Raw genomic sequence first — 25,859 nt, 5'->3', positions numbered from 1 at the left:
CAATGACATAGGTGCAAATTCATTAAAAAAAATTTTGGGCCTCCCCGGTGGCGCAGCGGTTGAGCGCTGGGTTGTGAAGCTGCCCGCGGCTTCTGCGGCGCCGGTTCGATCCCCGGCTGCTCCCCGGCCACCGGAGGAGGGTCCCACATGGCGAGCAGACCTCTCCTGCCGCCCGCTGCTCCCCTCAGCAGTGTGCTTCGGTTCTTCTGCCTGCTCTGCTCCCCGCTCTGGCTCTGGTGAATTCTCTCACCCTCCCGCGCTTCTGACTGTACCCAGTGCATGTATAAACAAAACAAACAAACAAACCAGCAAACAAATAAATAAAGCATGCCTCTATAAAAAAAAAAAAAATTTTGTGTGAAGTAAAAATCTTGGTACGTTATGTATGTGGTTTTCCGATGATTTGACTTGATCAAGGACTATACATTTTAACCACTTATTCTGTTTGCTAAAAAAAAAATAGATAAAAAAGCTTCATAGCTATTTTATTAAAAGAGGAAAAAAGAAGATTTTAGAAGAAATAGATAGACTGAACATACTTCTTCACATTTCTCTCTGATTGTTACTATCCAAGATTATTATTATCCAAGTTCCTAGTAAGAAGGAAAAACAGAATTAGAGTTTTCCTTCTTGGTCAAGAGTCTTGGATATTACCTGTTGCCAATAAAGGGTGTTTCTAGGAATTTAGGTGAACCCATAGGTAAAATAAAATCAGGTTGTACACAGAAAATGCAAAACTGCCTCAAACATTTAGCCACGTTGGATTTATATTATGGACCCTTGTATTACTGATGTCAACCATTAATCTGTATTTGTATATCTGCTTTAAAACTCATGTTTGCTGTCATTAGCAAACTTTTATTTTCCCCACAATGTGTGCCTGCCACTTTTCTAAACAAAGTCACTGATGTTACCTCATATAATGCCCATAACTCTATAAAGAAGGTACTGCTGGGGCCCAATGAAGCTAAAGAGACAGTTGGGGCCCAATGAAGCTAAGCCATTTGCTCAGGGTCACACCCTAGCATATGACAGAGCCAGAAACCACACCCAGGTCTGGGAAATGTACAGCCTATTCACCCAACCACCCAGCTCTGTAGCCCCCACTTTTCTCTAGCCCATGATAGCAAACCACAGTTTCCTATGATTGACTAGTGATTTTCCCTGTTATGTTTTTATGGCACGTGGATTCACTTTGGGGCCTTGTTTTGATACTGTCCTCAGCACACCACAATTAAAGAATTATTCCAATTTTATCTTTCCAGAGAATCACCTAGAACCTCAGGATAATCAATCATAATTTGACAAGTGTTGGCCTCAGAAATTTTGTTGCTTAAACTGTAACCAAACTTTATAACTCCCACTAAGGACTCATTCTGCAAAGTTCCTGAGAGTAACTTCAAACCCCAAAGGCCTTGGGCTCTGAAGCCAACCTGTAAGATTCAATTCCTAGTTTAATAATAGAAACTCCTTCGTGGTGTTGCTGGAAGGATTAAATGAGGCTATCATAGGGCACTTAGCACACCATGGGCCACTTAGAAATCTTCTAAGAATGTTAGCTGCTAAAGCACAACCTTTTAAATCTGGACCTTGGGTAAGAAGTGCATCTCAGCACTGAGAGCAGCTTTGTGCTGCAGACTCCAGCCTAGACTTTGAAAACTTCAACATTTTCAAGTTTATTTATTTATTTATTTTTAATTTTCTAGAGGCATGTCTTATTTATTTATTTATTTATTATTTGTTTGTTTGTTTGGTTTATACATGCACTGGGTACAGTCAGAAGCGTGGGAGGGTGAGAGAATTCACCAGAGCCAGAGCAGGGAGCAGAGCAGGCAGAAGGACCGAAGTACACTGCTGAGGGGAGCAGCGGGCGGCCGGAGAGGTCTGCTCACCATGTGGGACCCTCCTCTGGTGGCCGGGGAGCAGCCGGGGATCGAACCGGCTGCAGAGGCTGCAGGCAGCTTCACAACCCAGCGCTCAACCGCTGCGCCACCGGGGAGGCCCTTCAAGTTTATTTTTAACCAAACTTAAAGAAAAGGAATTCCCACAGTGTGAAAATGGCTGCTTTGTTATTTCCCACAGGGAAAAAGACGAAGAGAAGCTTCTTTTTGTTGATGGAAGAAATGAGGGATAAGATGCATGGGGGCTGGGGGCAGTGCACTGGAAGCTGAGTCTGGGTCCCCAGCCAGCTGTCCCTTCAGCTCCCCGGCTGCTTTTTCTATTTCTATAAAACCAAGGGCCATGGACTAAGTCCCTTCCAGTGCCGACATTCTGTGAAACCATAAACGCCTCCCTCCAACTACAGTTTAACATGAGCCTTGGGCTTTTATGGGGAAGACTTAAGGTCCTGGTCTTGGGAAAGATGCCTCTGTATCTTTAATGCAAGTCTCAGGAAGGCATGGTCCTTTATGTTTCCCAGTGCCTGTATATCCCAGTTTATAAATTCCTGTGGAAACTTGAAGCCAAGAAAGAGTGTGTCTCTCAGCTTGAACCCTTACATTTTTTCTGGTAGGACAACATCTGTAATACCCCTCAGTATGTTTCTCTCATTACTCCCTTTGCCAAGAAGCTCAGAGCTAAATGCAGTGGTCGGTGATAGTGGCTTCCCTCAGACATCTCAGGTCTCAGTCCTTCTTAGCCCTGGATATTGTTGTTGTTTGATTTTATGTATTTAATGTAGAAATGACACCGAAAATTTTAGTGGCATTAAGCAGGTCACAAATCATCTATGAGAATGAAATAGTAAATCGGTGAAGAAATGCATGGGTCCTCTTCCTCACTGTCAGCCACCTCTGTCTTCTGGCTGTTTCTTCACAATATGGAGTAAGGATACACTCTGGGCCTCACCCTTTCCCGAGTACTTTATTTTCTCATTCAACAATGTGTGTTTGGGTCTGAAAGATAAAGGAAAGTTACATAGCTTGGCAAGATCTCACAGCTGGTGAGAGACCACTGCCTTTCTTCACCAGTGGTGGACAAACAGGCCCTGGGGGTCACATTAGAACCTAAGAATGCCTTTGCTCCTGGAATTCCTAGTAGCAGATAGGCCTTAGACAGAGATGTGGGTCACTAGAAAGCCAACCACTAACAAATAGAAACCAAGAATAAAAGCAAGGATGGACTGTGAAATTGGTGACTACAGAAGACTGGAGAAACCTTTCTTCTTTCTGACTACCCTGAAATCTCTTCTGAACTCCAGTTGGTTCTATTGATTTGGGGAATTCTATGGAGTCTCAGAGGTGTCAACCCCCATTTTTTTTTGACTGTGTATGGGTGAACTGAGGTTGGGGGATGGTGGCTGGAGCAGTTCAGGTTCCCTCAGATGTAGGTCTGTTTGGAGACCAGCTGGGCTGTGGGAGTGCTTTACATGTCCATTGAGGTGCCTTTCTCACCCCTGATGACCCTGTAGAAGCATTTCTCAGTGGTGGTCTGATTTCCAGAGCTGGTAGTACGCAAGGAACCTGTCAGCCCATTGGGCTTCAAGTCTCGGGCAAATCCTTCTTGGTGGCAACTTTAGTGCCTTTGCTCACTTCTCTTGCACCAAATGCGAGAACAGCCATGAGCAGGAGCAGGATGGGAAACTGTCACAGCCAGTTACAGCTGGGCTGACTGCCCAAGGTCTTCTGGTAGACAGACTGGGAAAGTATAGTATTGATTTGGTCATAGAGCTCAACTGGGAATCACCATCAATTTTCTGATGTCTAAGTGTGACCAAATAATAGGACAGTTTTTAGACCAAATAATCCATAACTTTCATATTTCAAAAGTATCTCTCATTGAGTCATCAAACAAATAGGACCCTCCCTCTCTGCCAAGCACCATCCCAGGTACCAGGGAGTTGGGGGCGGGGGTGGTAGAACAACAAGCAAGCTGATCTACATCTGCCAACAGTTTGCTCACAGCAAATGATCCTGCAGGCTTTTGTATCTGGGATGTTCAAGTGCTGTGCTCAGGGAAGCCTTGTCTCGTGGAATCGCTTTGGGTGGCGCTGCCTTTTATCTGGAGATGGTATCATTGCTGGAAACATTCTTGAAACTGCCCTTTAGGAATTGTGTTCAGAGCTGGTCTGGGCCACACAGGAAAATCCTTCTCACTATTTTATAGCCACACCTAGCTTGTGACCAAAAATGGTATTGCCCAGCTTGATGACCCACTTAACTCCCCAGACTTGGCTCTGTTGGACTTCCCTTGAGCCAAAGTTATATCCACCCTCTAAGGATGGATATTTATCACCACTGAGCATATTAGCAGTAATTTGGATAATTCTGAAATAATTTCTCACTTGCCCAAACCCTCCTCATCCTTGGTGCCTCTGTTGTAACACTTTGTAACACACCTCCCATGTAGCCTACTAACCTGCTTCAGTCCTGCATTTCTCCCGCAGAGGAGGGAGGAGCCTTTGGGAGGCAGGACTCTATGTCTATACCCTCTGCCCAGAATGGAGCAGATATTTTGAATCTGTGTATTGAATATACAGATCTATTAAATGCAACGTACAGGATCTGAAGGAAGTTTCCAAAAAGCCATTCCAGAATTGCTCTAAGCAACAAGGGTGCCATTGAAACAGTGGGCAGTGTGTGTAGACAGGTATATGCAGGCTCCGGAATTGACCAGATCTGACCCAACCCCTTTTCCAGCCATGTGGCGACCTTACACAAATCATTCATTCCCCCTGAGTCTCCATTTCCACAGCTGTGGAGTAGGCATAATAAACTGCCTCCTGGGGGATATTTATAAGGACAAGAGAAAATAACCATGTAATGAATGTCCTAAGTACTGTGTCAATTGCACAGTACACAACAAATGGAAGTAGCAGTGGTAACGGTGATGATATTGGAGTGAATTCTTATTTGGATGCATAAATTCTGGTGTTGTGTTTAAATAACACACCCAGAAGTCATGTCATTTGCAATCAGATGCAGTAGGAGGAGCCCTGAAGCCCTAGAGCTCATCGAGGTCCGACCTCCTAAATTTGCTGAGATCCACAAGGGAAGTGGATTGGCTAAGGTCACATGACTGGACACTGCAGAGCTGTGCCAGGCCAGAACTCTTTTTATATGGCATTTGATTCTTGCCCCTCCATGTGGAGGTTTGACCTTCCCACAGCCTTATAAACAAGCCAGGATCTTGAGGGCCTGGTGCTCGTAGGCAGCGGTAGCTGAGATTTAGAATATATACTTGGGGAGTTACAAGTACATGTTTCCCACACCTTGGTGTAGTAACATTTGGTCACTTTGCAGAGTGAGGAGCATGCTGATGGTGATATGGGTGTGTAGCTGATAAAGCTGGCAGGAGCAACAGACTGCAAGTTAAAGAGCATACCCCAGACAAACCTGGTCCCATACCTAGCAGCTTATCACCCCTTAACCTCTCTGAGCTTTGGTTTCTTTCTTCATTGGTAGAACAGACAAGAATAGCATCTATCAGGGTCATTGTGAGGGTTAACAGAGGTGTGTGTGTAAAGGGCTCAGCACAATGCCTGGGATGCCCTGAATATTTTTAAATTTTTCATAGGATGACCAGTAACATATCCCAAATAAACAGTCTACCTCTGGTATCCCCATTAGTGTCAAGCTAACCTCTGATCAGTTGTGAATCCTTACCTGGTCTCTTTCCCCAGTAAGTGCTTCTGAAAAACCATTCCCCACTTCTAGTTTGCTCTCATTCAGCAGCACCATGGCTTCCTGGTCTTCCCATCCCACTCCAGGTAGGGGCCATGAAATCCTGAAGTCATCAATAGCAGTCCATCAGGATGGGTGTGAGATCACTCTGTGCTTCCTCTTTCATCACAAGTTATAGGAAGAAAAAAGACTTTGGACTCAAACATTGCTTGTCTTGACTGTTTCCCTTACTGTGAAGGTGTTTGCATCTTTGGTGGGATCTGGTATCTGGCAGGAGAGCAAATGCCTACATCCCTGGATTGTGGCCCCCACCTACTACCCCTTGATACCAACTTGTTTGTGCCTGAGTGCACTTTGGGTTCCATTTCCTTTCCCCCCACCCAAACTAAAACTACGGGTAATTGAGAAGTTCTCGGAGTTTCTATTTGGAAAGCATGTGGTCCTCTTGATGAGACCAAAAAACAACCCAAATCACCCTAAATTTACAGAGGCCAGATTAATAAAACCCAAAGGGTGAATTTTTTTTCATCTGGAAAAGTTGTATTTCACAGTGGTTCTTACAACGCCCTGACTCTGGATGGGGGCCCTCCCCTGATTCTGGATATTACATCATTCATTTCAGCTAATGTAAACACTCATCACCCTGTGTGTTGCAGGACTTTTCAGTACAGTTTGAGCTTGGGCTCCACTCAGTGGGTCATGGCGGTGATTAATGGTTCAGAAGGAAGTGCAGCAGGAAGCGGCTTTGCGGGAATGGAAGAGGTGAGGCAGCTCCATGTGAGACTCTGCTAAGGGATTAAGACTTGGCACCGAGTTTGGTTTCTGTGCAGCCTCTTAGGCAGAGAGCCTCAGGAGAGGGAAGCAGGCTGTCAGCTGTGGCTTCACATGCTCTCAGCCTGCCTTAGGGGGTGGTTCGCTCTTCCTTCTCTCTGCGGTACCCAATTTACCTTATTAAAGGATGGATGCGGATGCTGGAGGCTTAAAGAAGACCAGGTAAGCATTCCCAGTGTGCAAGTGCCCTGATGTTCTTAATGCATGAATCCTGGGGACCGTTCCGTTTACTCTCACTGCTGTGCAGTTAGCCAAGACACAATTCCTCTGAGACATTTCACGGAGAGGCTCAGGGAAGTTCCTTTCCTTGTTTAGAAAGTTTCTAAAATGTTTGTACCCCCAAATAATTACAGAAAGGTGAATTTTTCTTTCTTTGAAATCACAGTCATGAGATTGCTTCTTTGCATTTTTACTGTACAAGATTTTGAAAAGAATCCTCATGGGTTGTTAGATGTCGTTTTCCCTCTTTTTGTAATGACCTGTGTTTTAAGTATCAACATCTTGTTTCATGAAAACTTCACTATATTCATGATGCTCTTCAGAATGCTACCTTTTGAATAAGCTGATCTTTTTTGTACACTTGATTTGTTGTTTCCTTTTGTTATCTTTTGATTTTTGTGAATATTGTACTGGTAAGGAATATCCTTAAGTGTACCTAATTTTTAAGAGGGAAAAAACTATACTGAGCAGTTCAATGCAAACTGGTTTGATTGCGTCCCTGGTTGATGCTTCAAATAGATTTCATTAAATAAAATTTTTAGTGTAAATGCCCGTAATTTATGGGAAAGCTAATATAGTTTATCTGTGTAGTTAAGCTTTTTATTCACAAACATTAAAAGCAAGTTAGACCTGTGATAAGAATAGGACCAGAATAGATCTTTGAAAGAGTAGTTTTCTGCTCTCCACCAACTCAATTCCAAATTCTGTTCCTTTTCTTTAAAAAAAAAAAATCTGCAGTTAAAAATAACCCAGAATAAAACTTGAAAACTGTTTTGTTTCTCTGTATTTGGCTAACTTCATTGCAAAGTACTATGTTTAAGGAATTCAAGCTATGAAGACTACTCTTAAAGTGGTTTACACAATTATATCTGCAAATTTCTATAACCCTTTTCAAGAATATTTGATGTTTTATGTGTATTAGGGTTAAAATTTTTACTTCCGTGTTCATTACTTCTACAGTCCTAGGAGGTGGACAACAACACTAAGAAAATAACATGGGAAATTGTCTCAGCTTCTTGTCACAAGCTCATTTTTTCTTAGGAAAATGGTGGGGTGTCAAAGTGAGGAAGGGGAATATGTGGTGAGGCGTGGGGAGCCTTGGTAAGAGGGAATGCCCGTGCTGTGTGGCAGAGGGGTAGGTGAGGCTCTCTTGATTTCTCCTATTTACTGAAAACCTTTTATTAAAAGTTAAATGTTGTAGGATCTGACCCTGCAACTTTGGTTGGGTGAGAGGAAGTCTGCATCCAGTTCTTGCTGTTTTTTGTTTGATGAGCCCTTTTATTTCACGTAGTTCTGTGCTTTTCCTTTGGCAATAGAGCCTCTTGTGTTTTGTATCACTGAGATCTAGAATTATGGCCTCTCTGTTTTCTTTTTAGTGGAATGGCTAATAATAAGGCAGGCTTTTGAGGCTCAATTTGAAATGGTGTAAGAGCAGCTGTATTCTTTGGGCAAAGAAAATCATTCACAGGGTTAACACATACACACTCCTATTTATGCCGTGTCCATTCTCCTTTGATTATTGAAGAAGCTAGACAAGTTTTGTTATAAATACTTTCCATAATTGAGCTTACATTAAAAAAGCATGCTGGATAGTGTGGAAATGGCAAATCCTGGCCTTGTCCCAATTTTATTCATTGCCATACTGGTATCTGTTAAGGGATGTCCTCAGTCCTCTAATATTTTTAGAAGATCTAAACAAAATCTAACTCAACATATTACCGCATCTATCTTTTTCCTCCTCGCCTGGAAAGAAGGGAAATTGTCCAGGTAAATAGTTGAGGAACAATTCAACTTACACCAGAAACAGTTGCTGTAATACCCTTCTTAATGAGCTCCTGATAAAGTTCCCATTGACTTGTTTGTTGTTTTTTTTTCTATTGAAATAATAAGACATGTAGTGGTTGGGAAAAATTCAAACAGTATAAGAAGGTAAATAATGAAAAACCTCCTCCATGGATTCCAGTATATTCTCATGTAGGCAATGACTGAGAATTTTGAAAAAGAATAAGCAGTACCTAAGAACTGTGCTTCTCAAAGTTTAGTATGCAAAAGTGACATTGGCAGAATCAGTTAAAGCACAGCTTCTGGGCTCTACCCCAGAGATTCTGATTCTAGAACACAGGAATTGGGCCCTGGAATTTGCATTTCTAGCAAAGGACCACACTTCAAATAACATTGTTTAAAACCGAATGCCTCCTTCTTCTGCATCCAGTTTTCAGAACAACTTCTACTGAAATTAATACTCATGATAACCCACTGGGAGAAAATTGCAGCAGCAAATAACTCATATCTACACTCTGAACTGGAGTAAAGAAGTAGTGATGGGGAAGGTATCTGTGTGAATAATGATGGCTTAGCATATGCACTCGCTGAGTGACCAGCATGGCCTTACAGTTGGTGCAGTATAAGTTCTGTCCTAGATTACATCTGAAATGATGCCATCCACGCAAGTAAGTACAGACCCCATTAAAAATCTTTTATAAGTTGTAATTTTGAACATTTACCCTAATTATGTGCATACATGCTAGAAAAATGACCCTGACTCTGCCCTCTCACCTCTGCTTCCCCAAAAGTGTCAGCACACCTAGGCTGGCTTCTGACAAGTGACATCCATGGATCTGCTGGGCACAAATGAACTTGGCTCCCACTTTGGTACTGAGCAAAGTATTTTCTGTGGTACCAACCCGAGTTGGAAACAGATTTGCTGTCATTGATTTGTTGGCTCAATAAATGTTCACTGGGGTCCTTAAGTGCCAGACACTGCCAGGCCCTGAAATACAGCAGTGAGTTGGACAAGCATGGTCCCTGCTCATATGAAGTTTCATGTACAGTAGGTATTCCTGGGAAAGGAAGGGATGGCCTAGCATGGGGATTGAGAAGGGAAAGGTAGAAAGTTAGGGTCTTACTAAATGACTGGTTGAATGGATGGATTTCTTCCAGTTCATGCTTTGTTGAATAAAACACAGAGTGCAAGTCGTAATGTTAGGACTATAGGGAATACTCAGGAGAGTAAAACATAGTTCTTGCCCTCAAGGAGTTTGCTGTTCAGAGGCAGGAGCTGTAACTTCAACAGTCAGCACTGTACCATTCACAGAGAGCATGCATATTTGGCACCCACTCCTGTCACTTCCCAAAGGAGTTTTTGCTGCAAAAACAAAAAGGGAAAAATGCCTCTGTTTACTAACATTCTTTTCACTCTCTGACACACGTGATGACAAGATGCCGGTTGAATTCACACTGCTTCCACATGTCATTCTAGTAATTTCCACATTCTCAGCTACAATACAGGGATGGAGAAGCAGCAGGTGAATGTGTGAGTTGTGGGGCTTTGCCAGAGGTGGTGTGTGTTCAGTAATTTCTCCATGTGAGTCAGCCCAGCTTAGGAATCCAGTGGGGTCAGCAAATCGCACCCATGAGGAAAGAAATGTGGCAAGGTCTGCAAACCTAGGCAGGTGCAGGACACAGGAAAGCCTTGAGCTTTCCAGAACAGTGATGCCCTTGTTGCAACCACTGGCAGAGGGAATTGCACACTGGCACTAATTGGGTAAAGACCATCTGGTGAGAAGAATGGCAACAGAGGTAGGAAATGCTAGGGGTAACATACCCAGCTCTCCACAAGCCCAGTACCACCACCTGGGAGCAAAGCAGGCTAATTTGGTGAGCTGAAAAAAAAGCTGAAGATCAGAGTCTTTTTGTGCTCATTGCTGATCGACAACTCATTTTTTTTAAATATGGCCACCGTCCGTTATATAGCAGTAGTACAAAGCTCCAAAAAAACAGGTAGAAATTGAGGGTCTTAGTGAGTACAGAGACAGAGCTATTGAGTTTCTCAGGAATAAAACAATCTCGTGAGACAGTTGTCAGCGGAGGGTGAAAAAAAAACCAAGATCATGAAACAGATTTCAGAATAGTAGAGAAATCTAAGGAACTTCAGTATAAAAATGCCATCAGGAAATGCTCAGTGGGTGGAAATTAGCCTGTAGTCAATGAAAATATGGCAGTAGAAAAGGGTTATGGGTCACCTGACAAAGATAATGCGATTGAGCTGGAAACTGCAATGGGACTGGCCATGCTAAAATATCAGGCCAATTAGTAATAATGAGGGTGTTTGCTCGCTTGTAGATTGGCAGATTACCTCCCTGGGGTGAATTAGAACAAATGATCATTTCCCGTGCTAATGATTTTGCAGAAGAGGAAGAGAAGCATCATAGAAGGTGCAGGGAGTATCTGTGTGTGACCACTGTAATTTAATGACCCTAATAGGTTTAAGATGAACAGTCTGGTGCAGGACCAGAAAACCAAGGTAATATATACATAACAGGAGAATTAAGAAAAACATAAGCAGTAACTATGAAAAAATTGTCAATAAACCTCAGAAATCTTGCCAACTAATTTTTTAAAGAAACATTACCCTTGAGGAAACAAAAAGTATAACAGGATTCAAAAAGCCATTTTGAGTGGTGGGTTTAAGAAGAATCTGCTTCCTTTTCCTACTCCACCTTCCTTGGCCAAAACAATAGGAATAAATGTTTGCTTAAAAACTTACTTTGTGCCTCTGCATCAGGCCTAGCCCTCTGCATGCTGAGGACTTGGGTTGTGATCATCCCCCTGAAGGTTGGGATGATAATCACTGTTTACAGATGCTCAGACCAAAGACAGATCCGCGACAAAGAGATATCTTTGGAAAACATGGAAAGTTAATTCACTCAGAAAAATAGGGAAACCACAGAAATGATCCACACATAATTTAAGGAGTATTCTTATACAGAATAGACATAAAAGCAAAAATAAGAGCCTTTAAAGTAATCAGGTGAAGGAGCCAGCTAAAGACCTAGTCAAACCTTTGGAGAGGCTTAGAGCATGCCGTTGGATCTATGAAAAGGAGGCAGCAGGCAGAGTAATTTATTAAAAAGGATATTGCTCTCAAATCATTTTTGGAAGCAGAGGTACTAGATCCAGGGCCTCCCGGTGGCGCAGCGGTTGAGCGCTGGGTTGCGAAGCTGCGCGCCTCTGCGGCGCCGGTTCATCCCCGGCTGCTAACATGGCGCGCAGACCTCTCCTGCGCCCGCTGCTCCCCTCAGCAGTGTACTTCGGTCCTTCTGCCTGCTCTGCTCCCCGCTCTGGCTCTGGTGAATTCTCTCGCCCTCCGCGCTTCTGACTGTACCCAGTGCATGTATAAACAAAACAAACAAAGAAACCAGCAAACAAATAAATAAAGCATGCCTCTATAAAAAAAAAAAAATAGTCAGAGGTACTAGATCCAGTAGTCATAAATGAACAGAATGTTCTAGACCTAACTGACAAACTGGATGTGGCTAAATTACAGTGACAGGTTGGCTCTCATCCAAGAGTGCCAAAGGAATTCAAGGATGAAATTGTGGCACTATTGGTAAAAGCAACTAATTTCCAGCTTCAGAAACCCAGCCACTCCCTAAAATTGTCACTGTCTGGTACAATTGTGGCTCCATCTCTGTGCTACATTATTGGAACATAAATTAGAATATATAAGTAAGACATGAAATATAATAAATCAAATAGGAAGACATAGCAGCGATTTTAAATTCCCCAACCGTATTACATCACAGTCTTGAAAGTCTTTGTGAACATTTCGTTCTTGAAATTGCTGAGAATTACCCAACCCCTTCCAACCATGTAAAATAAACTTATATGTCTGCATGTGACCTCCAGAGCAAAAGCATAAAGAGACAAATGGGCAGTGACTCAAGAAAGTGTGCATCATGTAGTGCTGCTTTAAGGAGCAGAAGTTTCCTGCAGCCTTGGGAACAGACACTCACAGTCCTTTGATTAAATAAAGGCATGTGGAGGGTTTGAAACTGAACAGCTTTTGAGCCCCTGACTGCACTGCCCAGCTGCCCCGTTGCCTTGAGGTCCGACCCTGCTCCCAGCTGGTCCAGGTTTCCTTCCCTTTCTCATGGTCTTGACTGCGTCTAATCCTGTTTGATCTTGTCATCCAGTAAGCTAGTATTCTCTGCTTAGCTACAGGTAGTCCTCATTCTTCATCACCCATGGCCTGCAGTGTATAGAGCGGGAGTAGACTAGGAGGACCTAGTCAGAGTCAGAATCGAATTTGGGCTAAATGAGACTGAGAAGCCAGTACAAGTAATTAGTCAGGGTCAAAGCAAGTTGGAGTAATGAGAAATGGAAACTGGAGTGAAGTTCATCCCGTTGCTCAGCGAGTATTTTTTTGAACACCTAGAATGTCCCAGACGTTGTCCTGAGAATACAAATATGAATAAGGTAGTCATGTGAGAAAGATAAGCAAGAAAACCATTATGCTAGAGCAGGGTTTCTCATGTTAGCAGTGGTGATGTTTTGGCTGGATAATTCTCTGTTGTGGGGCTGTTCTTATGCAGTTGTGTTTAGCAGCATCCCTAAGTTAACTGTGTCTGCTCTGTCCCTGTGTGGCATGCAGACCAGTTGGAATATGGATGCAAATAGATAATGATCCATTGCAAAACCAGTATGGAACACCTGCTGAGGGTGTAAAAAGCACAGCCAGGGGACATGTGCGGGGCTCCCTCCCTAGAATTGGAGGGTCAGGTGCCCTTCCTGGAGAAAGCACCTAGAAAATGAATGTGACTTGGTCAGAGTACCAGGAAGAGGAAGCAGCATTTGCCAAAGGCCAGAGGTGAGAAAGAGGAACAAGTCCATGACGGATTTGGGACACCTGGGGGCAGCTATTTCTGCTAAACTGCCAGGAGCCTCATATCTCTCCACGGGGAAGTACAGCGATTGTCTGTAAGAAGCCACACCACAGAAAACTGGGTTAGCATGTGACAGGCTGAGAGGTAGGAAGCCCTTCCTAAGAGTCCGTCACCTGTGACCTTGCTCCTGGGTACCTCTCCACTGCCCAACCACCACAAAGCTCACCCTCAGGGCCTCAGTTTTTCATGAATGAAGTGAGGACTCAATGGCTTCCTTTCAGTTATTCTGCTCAACAGCTCTGAAATTATTTTTAAGGCTGAGAAAAGAAAAAAAAATCAAGTAACTACTGAAAACAGATTTCAGACCTTATTAGGTTGCAAAATGGGAACAGAAACAGAACCTGGTATTGAGAAAGAATTCAAAGAAACATTTGAGAAGAAACATCTTTGATATTGAGTAGATAAAGACTCCGTGACAATTCAAGTCAAAGTTGGGTTTGAATTACCAAAAAACAAGACATGAGTCACAGGACAAATGTGAGGAAGAAGAGAAAAATGCTCCTCGGAGTAAATGGGTGTTTGAAAACAAATGATGAGGGCCTCCCCAGGGTAGAGTAAGTTACTTGGTAAATATGGTGGCTGTGGCTGGGACATAGCCAGAGTGATGGTGACAGCAGACATGTGTCAGAGAGCTTAAGCAATTGGGAGGGGTTTTTGCTTGGAGGGAGATACTGGCAAACATTGGGGTGCAGCGAACAGATGTCAGTCCCTATTCTGCATGCAGACACTTGCAGGGGACTGGCCCTGGCGATAGAAGGCTGTTTGCAGGCTGAGTGAGTGCCAGGCAGGCAGGGCAGACTGGCATCTGACCTGTGGTTATACATGTGTGCAGTAGATGTTTGTGTGGGGGATGTACTTGGCATTGCCTGGGAACCCGTGGATCCATGCATCAGAATGCCTTAGGAAGCGGGTCCGCACCTGAGCAGTCTGCTCTGCCTGCTGAGAAGACAGATTCTGACAAGCATTCCAAGAAAGGAGAGGGGAAAGAGTTTTTTCCAGCAGCATTACAATCTGGCAGATAGGGCAGCAGCAGCATCTTCAACTTCCTCTTCACAACAGTACAAGCATCTGTTATGTGCCAAGCACTAGGCTACATCTATTATCTGCATTATTTCTGTACCTCACAATAACCCTTCAAGGAGGTGTTATTATCATCATCCCCACTTTTCATTTTTCCTCTAATGTAAAAAAGCAGTCTCAAAAAGATTGAGCTTTGCAATTAGTGAGTTACAGAGATGCAGTTTCACACCCAAGTTTATGTCCTACTCTTTGTTGAGACACAATAGAAAGTGTCTTCCAGTTGCAAGGAGCTGTACTAATTTGCCAAGTCTCCCAGAAATGCAAAACACAAGCAACATTGTTGTTAATTTTTTATTTTAATAAGCATAAAAATGATGTCTTATATTCCTATAGTTTGCATTTCTTTGATTAATTCGTGAAGGGAGCAGTGTATTTTCTGTTTATCCTCCTGGGTGCATTGTGTGTTTTCCTGGTTTTTGCCCATTGCTAGGTCTCTTCGTGTCTCAAATGAAGACAGGACAGTCTCCAGAGTTTACGTGACCTATCCAAAGTCACACAGTTAATTACTGGAAGGAGTAGGGCCAAAAATCCCTCCCAACTCTCTGGCCGACTCCTCCAGCCTGTCACCATCAGCTGCACTCCCACCACCCAGGTCCTACCACCTGGACAGAAAGTACTGAAAGCTCCAGTCATTGCAGGGACTGTCCAGAGGGAAGAAAGAACAGAACAGACAGCTTCTTGGACCAGTGTATCCTACAAAAAATCTGGTATCTCTTCTGATGAATAATAGGTAACCTCTCACTTAAAATAGCTGGTTTGTTTTGAAATTTAAATAGCCGGGTTTTTTTTTTTAATTAAAAAAAGAAAAATAGTGGAGGAAGCAGATGGCATATTTTAAGAGTTCTCACCGGGGATTTTAAAAGGTAATATAAAATCCAGCTAATAAACTGCCCATCACAATCCAAGATGAATATACCTAATATCTCACGGGGTACTTGGGGACAAGAACAGCTATTATTAAGATTAATTATTATGTTTAATGAGCACTGTCAGGCATCATGCTAGGTGTTTTTAGAGTGTCCTCATTTATTCCCCACAGCCACCTGATAAGATAGATGCTGTTATCATCACATATCACATTTTACAGATACACAGCTGAGGCTTAGATAAAGATTTTTTTCCCAGGTTCACAAAATAATAAGTGACAAAGCTGGGGCTTGACTGTACAGCATGAATCCAATGTCTGCTCTTAATTACTTACTCTGACAGACACTCTGCAGGTATATCTTAACCAGCAATGTGGCCACAATTTGCTGGCTGTCCTGGGAGCGTGGGGGTGGGGCAATCATTATAAAATCAAAACCTTGAATAGGTTCTGGCGCAGTAAAGACTTACAGAAGACTGCCTGTCAATACTATTTTTCAGTTCCAGTTTTTGAGGTGCTAAGACTAGGTAGCAACTCTCAGTGTTGCAGCTAAAATGACCCAGACTCAAGTAAATCTTGTCTCCTCCAGGGTGATTACTCTTCCCCCACCTTACATGCAAGTGCTCACACACACATATGTGCTTGCACACACGTGCAGGCACACACACACACACCCCACAACTCACTCAGAGGCCAGAACAGCTAAGAATAAAATGGATTCAAATAACTCTAGCAAACAGTTGGTTGAAATTACAGACTGGGAGGCCGGTGGGCACCCCGCCAAGGCAACCTCATATCATCCCTACCAACAAACTCGTATCTCCTTTTTAAGGAGAGGAGTCATTTTGATTTCAGTCACCCCAGCAGGAGGTTTTTCTGTATGAATTCTTCCCAGCCCTTTCTAAGTAAAAACGAAGAACAGCTGACTCACATATTATCGAATATATGGTTTTCTGCAGCACGTTTGTGAGTGAGTAGGATGAGCAAAGATGAAGTGTCCTTGAGAGAATCCAGGTGCATTTGCTCTCGGCTACCTTGAGACTTCTTTTATAAACACATGTGTAGGGCTTACTGTACTGTACAGTAGGCGCTGTGCAAAACAGTGTAGAAATAGCAACATTCATGCCTCAACCCAATGAGGGGAAAACTGGGGCAGAAAGGGGCTAAGTAACTTGCCCAAAGCAAAGCTAGATCAAGGATTAGGCAGCCTAACTTCAGTGCCTGATACTGGTGGGTGGTAGCAAGTTACAGATTCTTTTAACACGCATGATTGTCTTCATTTGGGGTTTTTCTCACACAGTGTAAGCCTGAAGAAGTTCACATATTCCATAACCCTGGAGGGAAAAAAAGAACCCAACTCCAGCAAGCAATGGGAAATGAGTCAGGGCCTGTTTATTTTGGTGATTTACTTATGAGAGCAATTTACTGAATGAATGAACAAATGGGGGGGGGCTTGTTTGCAGCTTCTGTCTGCCACTTTGATATTCCATGATTTATTTCTTTTGATCTTCTAAGTCATCTAATTTAAATACCCACAAATTCAGAAATTATGATTTATAATTGGCCTTCACCTCCAGTCTGCCTCTGGCACAATGGATTCGACTATATTTCACCCCTGTGCATTTGACCTCTTACTCTAAAAATAAGGGCCTGATGAATGCTCATATTCGTGATAGAACAGATGATGGTTTTACTGGACAAGTGTGGTTTATACTTTAGAACAGCTGCACGTATGAAAGGGAATTATTTGAGTAACCCGTTTTCAGACCTTGACACATAGATTTGGCTTAAAATTCAATAGGTGCTTTCTCAAAAAGAAAATGAATGTAAACAGCCTTCTCATACATTATTCTTCACATCTGAATCCTATGTTGTAATGACTTCTTGTTTAACTCTGGCATAAAATATGTTGGTACGGGAAAGGACATTCTGCTCCACATAGCATGTTAGAACCGACAGGGGACCTGAAGGTCATCAAAGGTGACTCTCTCCCTTTTTTTTTTAATATTATTTTTTTTTTTACATCATTGTTCATTTTTAAACAATATTTGCTTCCCGCCACCCCCCCAGGTGTAGTCCCCATAGAGTTTCCTTCACCAATGCACCCGTCCATCATCACCTCAGTCCCCTGTGCTCCTCCCTCCCTCCCTCTGATCCCTCTCCCTCCTCCTCCCCTGCAGGATGTCTCTGATTTATAATTGTTCATTTTTGCTTTGTTGTGTTTTGTACTGTTATTATTTTTTTACACTGATGTCTTATTTGGTTCCCGTATATTTCTGTTATAAGTGAAACCATCCAATATTTTGCTTTTTCCTTCTGGTTTATTTCACTGAGCATAATTCCTTCTGGTTTCATCCACATTGCTGCTAATGGCATGAGTTTATCTTTTTTGATTGCTGAATAATATTCCATTGTGTATATATGCCACATCTTCTTGATCCAGGGTGACTCTCTCCTTTTTATAAGAGGATTCTGAGGCCCAGAGAAGTTCCATTCTCCAGGGCCATGGTGGTGAACCTGGGACTGGAACTGGGTTGCCTGACTCAATGCCAACTGAGTTGGTTGATGCTGAGATGAATTCTGAAAATCTGGTGTTGAGAGCCTCTCTGGCCCACTGCCCCTTCCTGTCTGACACTTCCTGACTGCACTACTGCACCAGCACAAGGGGCCACCTGGACCCCTTTTGTGTTTCAGGCTCTCATCACCCAAACAATGCAGTGGCCTCCTGACTGATAACCCCTTGGTCTTCCTGATCATCTCCCTCCAAACACACAAAAAACACTTAAGACAGGCCTCTCTGGTGGCACAAGGTTAAGTGTCAGCACTACGAAGCTATCTGCAGCCACTGCAGCACAAGTTTGATCCCCAGTCAGGGAGCTACCCACATGACGCAGCAGACCTCTCCTGTCTCGCCTGCTACTCCCCTCAGCAGTGTACTTCAGTCTCTCTGCCTGTTCTGCTCCCCACTCTGTCTCTGGTGAATCTTCTCACCTCCGGCACCTCTGGCCTGTACCCCAGTTCTTGTATGCATAAATAAATCAATCTTTAAAAAGAAAAGAAACTTAACTCTTCTATCAGTTATCCTATGGCAAAATTGTATTAATTTAATATCACAAGTCAGTTTCCCAGAACCTATGGACAGTCTTAAGTGAGGACATATTTATACCACGTCAAATCCTCCCTGATCACACTTGTGCTTCTCCTCCCCTCTGTCTCTCTCTCCACCCACCCTTATTTTTCTCTATATCCTTTCTATCCCCTCTCAGTTATGTAAAAACATTAGAGAGATGCTCATTCCAGCCACCATTTCTTTGCCTGATTTTCCTATCAAGGGAACTCCCAGGCTTAGACAAGCTTGTACTCTTTGTTCCCGGCTGTGATGATGTTTTGCATGGTGCTGGTTGGGTTGAGGGTCACAGCCTGGCAGTATCGGTGTTTGACCATGTTGGTAAAGATGACCCCATCATCTTGCTCCCCTTATTTGGGGCACAGCTATGAGTATGATTAAGAAAGGAACAAAGGGTCACAATGAGACTAGAGAAGAACCTGTTAAATGACGAAGGAGATGGAACAGGAAGGGTAAAGGCATCGTGCTTGCTGGCCCCCGCTTTCTGCTGCTTCCCCTGCTTGGTGCTTTACATACGTTATTGCATTTAATCCTCCACTCAGAACAGACTAAACAGATTAGGAATGTTCTGTCTGGAAGAGGAGGAGGATGTGAACAAATTTTCTAAAGTCATAAATTGTTCTACTTTAGCTACTAGGAAGAGAAGATACCCCTTGAAGTTAGAATGTCTAGGGTAAGAGGTTGAGTAAGGGGTGCTTCTGAAAGGGCTAAGTAAGTGGTGGACACTGTAACTAAAATTGCAGTGCAGATAGAAAAAGTAAAGAGATTTTTTTAAGGTTTTAGAAAACTGTGTGTTCATGGTTGCCACCGGATTTCTAAGGAGGTTAGAGTGCTTAGGGTCTTTTTTTTTTTTAGATTTATTTATTCATGCATACAAGAACTGGGGTACAGGCCAGATGTACAGGAGGGTGAGAGGTTTCACCAGAGACAGAGTGGGGAACAGAACGGGCAGACTGACTGAAACATGCTGCTGAAGGGAGCAACAGGTGAGACAGGGGAGGTCTGCTGCGCCATGTTGGTATCTTGCCAGCTGGCTGGGATTGAACCCATGCTGCAGAGGCTGAGGACAGCTTCACAGAGCTGCACTCAACCGCCTGCACCACCAGGGAGGCCCTGCTTAGGGTCTTAAGCCGTTTGTGTTGACGTTGAGGGGTCCGACCATGGTTAGGGTCAAAAGTGTTTTGGGTGGGATAGATGGAAGAAGGCTTCTTTCGTCTCTCTTTAAACCAGAATCTCTATACTTCAGCATTTGTAAATGCTGAACTTTCTTTTGAAAAGAATTTTTTGTTATTAAAAATAAAGTCTGCAAACCATTGCATTAGTTGCTTGGTTTTACTGTTGGAGACGAACCCTGAACTGAACGGACTGTGAGTCTAGTGCACTGTGGCAGATTGTATCCATCGACCAAGCCGCTCCCCTCGCTCCCATAATAGAGATCAGAGCCTGCTGGTGTCCTGGTCCATTCCTGTCCCGGCCATGGGGGAGGAAGGAAAGAGAGGGCAAGTGCATAGGCAAGAGGTGTTTCCCGTTTATGGAACAAGCCTAGTCCACCTGTAAAACCTCCAGGCCTGCACCCCACCCGGCCCCCAGGCAGGGTCTGGGCTCTGCAGCAGCCATGACTCCCCTAGGAGCTTCACCTGCTATGTAACTGAGGAAGAAGAATTAGGGAGGCCTCAGCCTCAACCCCAGCCTGATTCATAGGTTTGCTCTTCTGTGCTGTCACTGAGCTCCTCATTTAACTCCTACTCTTGTCTGATCTTTCCCTTGAACTCTGAATCAGGAGACAGGGGTTGAAATGACTGCTTGGTCATTTTGCAATGGTAAGATTTGGTGTGACTCTGAAGCCCTCGCTAAGCCTCTCTGTCTTGTCTATGTTTCTGTAACAGCTTCTATCAGACACTTATGAGGTGTACTGAGAGAGTGGAAGTAAAATATTTAGCAGAGTCTACAGTAAGGTAAACAGTGGTATCAGTAATCTTAGTTGCTGCTGGTCACTTATATGCCTCCTACCATCACTACTAATATCCTGGGTCCCAGACGTGTGACCTTGAAGGGACTTTTGATTCCCGTAATGATAACTGCTTCTGAACCGTTAATTCCCCACACAGACATCTGCCTGCTGCTTTCTAGTCCCACGCTCGTCTGCTCAGTGTTGATTTTTTTTTCTGTCTTTGACTATATGTGAGTTGACACCATAAAGGATACTGCATGATACTCAGAAACACACAATAACAACCCTCTTTGTGCTTTCAACATATTTAGAGAAGTGCACTTTATCTCCAGAAGCATATTCTGTTTCACATTTTTTTTCATATTTGATAGTCTTCCTCTTTTGAAATTGAAAACCAAATATCAGTGACTTACCACAGCAAGTGATACAAACAAGCCTACGTCCTCTGATTCCCAATTTCTTCTTTATTTTCTCCCATCATTTGAGTTTACGCATCAAGAAATAATGTCTTGCTTTCGTTTACATATGCTTGTAAGTTTTCCTTTGATTCTGGGAACAGGAGAAAAGTAAGGATTTAATGTCTACTTCTCTATAACAACACTGCAATCAGCTGCTAAAGCTTAGGAAAACTGTTTGGGTGTTAATGAAAAATAAGTTTTTGTCTTTGACCTATTCTTATTTCAAAATGTTCTGAATTCATCCGAACAAATAGCTGTTAAGATGTTTGTCAAAATTGTTGCATTCCCAAAGGCCTAAATAAATACGTGAAATAATAGGGAAACACAACCAAAAACAAAATAAAATAACTGAACTACTTTAATGAACAAAAAATGGCATAATGCTTATAAGAAAGATTCTCAATAAAATAATTTTGCTTCTGTAACCGGTAAATCCTGCCATCTTAAGCACATATTAGTTATGTCTCTTTGTGCCAGAAATCACAAGACCTTTCATTTTTGTTCTCATGATCCACTGCTCTGTTGTCTTCAGAAAGCTCTGGAATGGATTTTGTTTTCTGACCCCTTTGATCTTGCTCAAATGGGAACTCTTTAGTTTGCAAGTTTGGAGGATGTTTTCAAACCAGAGCAGAGCTGGGGGCCAGGGGCCAGGGGAACATATGGCATGGGTTTTGATGTTTGGCAAGTCCTGTTTGTCTTTCAACTATTATTGCAGGAGCTTCAACCCTTTCTAAGGACCATTCAGCAAATAACCACCTATGTACAAAACACTTTCTGCAGAAATATGTATAACACAACAACTTTTATAATAGTGAAAACCTAGCAACAATGGAAATTTAACAAGAGACTGACTAAGTACACTGTGCTTTGATCATGGGGAATGATGTCCAATAACAACTAATGTCTTTTATTAGTAGGGAGAAAAGTATGACTGTCATGTTATATAGAAAAAGCAGAATATCAGTTACATATAATACAGTCACAGGTATGTAAAAACAGAGTGATTATGGTATCACATGCAATTTTTTGCTTTTCTTTATTTTCTACTTTTTCTATAATGAGCATGAATTTTGATCATTGGATGGGGAAAAATTTGTTACTGAAAACTGAAACATCCTTCTAGGTTGGTAATTTTCAGTTTGATCTGGTCACAGTACTACAGGTTTCTTTGATTTCTCTAGAACAGCATCTGTCAACCTCAGTGAATTATTTGGGGCTGGATAATCCTGTGTTGTGGGAGCTGCCCAGCACATTATAGGGTGTTTGGCAGGATCACTCGCTCTCCCCATTAGATGTCAATAAATACCATATCCTCATTGTGACAACCAGAAAATGTCTCCACACATTGACAAAAGTCCCTAAAGGCAAAATCACCTCAGGAGCAGAGCCACTGTTCTAGAATCATATGCTAACACTTAGCAAACATGCACCCTTTGTGTAGTGTATGAGAGACCAGAGAGATGAGGAGGTTGGAAAAAGAATGTCCAGGGATTGATCTGGAGAGATTTAAAAAAAAAAAGTTTAAAACTGATTATTCATTTTATTGACTTCATTCATTTCCAATACTGTATATATTTTAGGGGTGTAGGTTCATACCTCTTCAATTGTATGTTGCCACACTACACCCACCACCAGAGCAGCAGTCACCCCTCATCATAGTCCATTGAGGCCCCGCCCTCCTTTGCTTCCAGCCCACAGCTTCTCCATCTGGTAGCCTCAGTTCTGCAATCAGATTTCTGAGTTGGGTGGGGGGGGAGGGCGTTTGTTTAGTTTTATTCCTTTGCTTTGTCTCGTTATATTCCACACGAGAGTAAGATCATCCAGTATTTGTCTTTCTCTTCTGACTGTTTCACTTAGCATAATTCATCCTTCTTTTTTATAGTTGAGTAGTATTCCATTGTGTATATAACACATCTTTTTTATCCACTCATCTGTTGTGGGACATGTAGATTGTTTCCATAGCTACTATAAATAGTGCTGCAGTGAACATAAGAGTGCATATACCTCTTTGAATTAATGTTCTCACATTCTTTGGATAAATACCTAGCAGTAGGATTGCTGGATCATGTGGTAAACTATTTTTAATATTCTGAGATGCTTCAAAATATCAACATAACTCTTTGTGAAAGAGTTTCATAAGGCCTTATATTGGTGTAGCAAGGAAGAAGGAACAGGGAGGGGAAGGCAGATGCTGGGAAATCAGGAAGGCTGAGCTGGGGTTCACAAAACATGATTCTCACAAAAAAGCCATGGTGGCCAGCAGCCCAAGAACCAACTGACTCAGGGAGATCTCCCAAAAGGTAGCAGTGGCTGTCCAGTTGTGTGCAATAATGGAGAAATCTAGAAATTTGTTCTTTCATGAAAGACTTGTTTGCCAGAGAGGCACATGGCATTAGAGAAGTGTGGCAATGAGTAGCAGGATCCATTCCAGCAATGCGGTGGGATTCAAGGGGGGATTTCAGCCCCTTGCAGAGATGGAGTAAAGCAGAGAAGTAGCAGGGGCAGAAGTGGGGGTGGGAGGACTGGCAAGCAACAAGACTCTTTGAGTCTCAAGGACTGAGATCAAGTTTTAGTCACAGGAAGAAAGTAGAAGCCACCCAGCCTCCCAGCCAAGGTGGGCATGGGAACAGAAGTGCAGTTGACTAGACTTTGGGGGCCTGCACCAGAAAACTGAAGCTCCTTAATTCCTCCTGATTGGCCTCAGGACCAGGCCTGCATGCACCTTCTGGGCAGGAGGAATCTCGGGTGAGGAGGTGGGAGGTGAGCAAGGGCCCTGAGGGCACTGGCCCATCAGAAGTGAGATGGTGCAGGGTTTCAGGTCTTGGCTGAGATGCTTATTCTTAGTCCTCTAAGTGGGGAAAGAGATGGAACCAGTTTTCCTATAGTGATAAGCTCTAAAAGAGAATCAAAGGATCTGCACTCTGGATTTTAAGGGGCAGTGCTAAATTACCTTTCAAAGTGACAGTATAACGATCAAAGGGTAAAATATAATTTTGGCATTTTATAGCACTTGAATAATACATTTATTATTTTAAATGTTTATGGAGGTTTATAGCTGTGCAGCTTTGCTTTTGTGACCTGTGTTGATCATATCTCTGATTTATATGATGTCTACTCAGGAACACAATCCCTAATCATAAATTTTTTTTCTATGGGAAAATATAACTGGCTTTATGAGAGTCCATTTTATGATGTGCTTTCCAGAAATAATGCATAGCCAAAAATGAAGGTTGTCTATAAAGTTGGTGTTTGTTTAATCTGTTTGCAAATTGTCAGGATTTTGTCTTCTTTAATGGCTAACTTATTTTCCATCCTCTACTAGAACTATGTATTTAATAAAGCTTAAAATGTTCCTTTTCAAAGTCTGAGAAACACAAGGAATGAATAAGTGGATTAGTAAAATGGTACATCAGCTTGAGTTTTATGTGTATCTTTTATTTCATGAAATAAATGCATTCAAATAGGTTGAGTGATATGAAATTTCCATTTCATGCACAGTCAAATATCAGCACTTTCATATGGTTCAGTCTAATAGTGACATTAGCTATAAAGAAATGAATATTTTGCTTTTTATTGTTTCCTTAAAAATTCAGAGATTCATTTCCCTGAAGACAGAGTTGAAAACTTTGGCAAAGTTTCATCCTGGGCATGGATGGAATTCAACAGATTATTCTTGCTTAAAATGGTTGTTTCCATTAGAACATAAGTTCTCAACTCTGGTCATAGAATCATATTTAAAATTGAGGAACACTTAAAAAAAACTGATAGGACCTATTCTGGACTGATAAATTGGAACCTTGGGTGTGGAGGGAGAGGGGAAAGTTCATGCGTCCATATTTTTTGCTCCCCAGGTGACACTAAGCTACAGCCAGGCCGAAGAACAGCTGCACTAGAATTTCACTTTGAGGAGGCTCAACAAAACTTTTCTAAGACTTAGAAAAACAAAACTCAGCTACCTATTTTCCTGATCTTGCTTTGGACCAACAAGGTCCAAAGATAAAATGAAAAGTAAAAGTTTAACTTGATTGAACCCATGTTTTGGTTCTCATTCCACAGAACATTTATTGGGTGCCTGTAATGTGCCTAGTTTTATGATGGGTATTTTGGGGGAAGAGATTAATGATGAATCAAAAAAAATGAGTTTGGCCCCTTTAAAAAGCCAGGGGAATATTTGAAATGTCCAGAACAGGCAAATCTATAAAGACAGAAAGCAGAGCAGTGGTTGTCTAGTAGAGGGGCAGTTGCTCAGGACATTTGGAACCAAGTCTCCTGAACCAAAGAGGTGAACTCTCCAAAGGGGAAGGAAAGCCTGTCTTGCTTGGCCCCCTCACTTTCCCAAAGTTGGAGCAAATTGTGTTTCCCAGCCCTTTCCCCTCCCCACTGGGACAGGTGGGGGCAGACAGTATGTGGCTAAAAGGGACAGAGGAGGGAGGGGACGCGGAGACTGTGCCCCTTAGCTTCTCAGGCTGACATCTGATCTCTAACCTGAATCTGCACTTTACAGCTGCAACTTTTCATCCCCCTGAACACAATCCCCTCAACCTTCCTAGTCCAGCTTTGTCTTGGGCTTAGTTAATGTGTGAAGACTTTTCTATGATCCCCCTGTTCTCGCTTCCCGTCGTGCTTGGATTTTTATACCAGGTCTCATCACCCCTCACTTAGAGGTAGCTTTGTTCAGTGGTATAATCTCCACGTTACAGCACATACTTACCAGGTCGCAGTACAGCTGTTCCTTCCTATTTCCTCATCCCCCTGCCTCACAGTAGGTCCATTCGATGATCCTTTGTTTAATTTTTACCCTTGCATCATTCTAGGCATAGTAGCTGCTCACATTCTGGTGCAATCTCTCTTTTCTCACTTGTTATCTCCTGTCACATCCTGTTAGTTAACTCTCTGCATTACCTGCCCTGCCTTCCCAGGCATCCCTGGTCATGTAAGAGACGCTCGATTCATGCAAGGGGGGGATGAGGGGTGGAAGGGCG

The 25,859-nt window shown here is 42.7% G+C and overlaps 1 protein-coding gene across 6 annotated transcripts in view; it reads left to right on the top strand.

Moving 5' to 3' along the window:
- The window catches only part of PLCE1 (phospholipase C epsilon 1), a 241,650-nt gene that overhangs the window by 69,029 nt on the left and 146,762 nt on the right, over positions 1–25,859 (top strand). Inside the window, exon 1 of one of the 6 annotated variants that reach the window (XM_037497201.2) lies at positions 6,305–6,614. The exons of the other annotated variants lie outside the window; for them this stretch is intronic. Coding sequence (XP_037353098.1) covers positions 6,507–6,614 — 108 coding nt within the window. The 5' untranslated portion in view covers positions 6,305–6,506. Of the gene's footprint in view, positions 1–6,304; positions 6,615–25,859 lie in introns of those variants that run through there. 6 annotated transcript variants of the gene reach the window in all.

Source organism: Talpa occidentalis, unplaced genomic scaffold (genome assembly GCF_014898055.3).
Source record: "Talpa occidentalis isolate TD23 unplaced genomic scaffold, MPIMG_talOcc4v2.1 talOcc4.8, whole genome shotgun sequence".
NCBI classification, from domain to species: domain Eukaryota; kingdom Metazoa; phylum Chordata; class Mammalia; order Eulipotyphla; family Talpidae; genus Talpa; species Talpa occidentalis.
The sequence above is the reverse complement of the archived record's forward strand: the minus strand, read 5'-3'. Positions and strand labels throughout refer to the sequence as shown.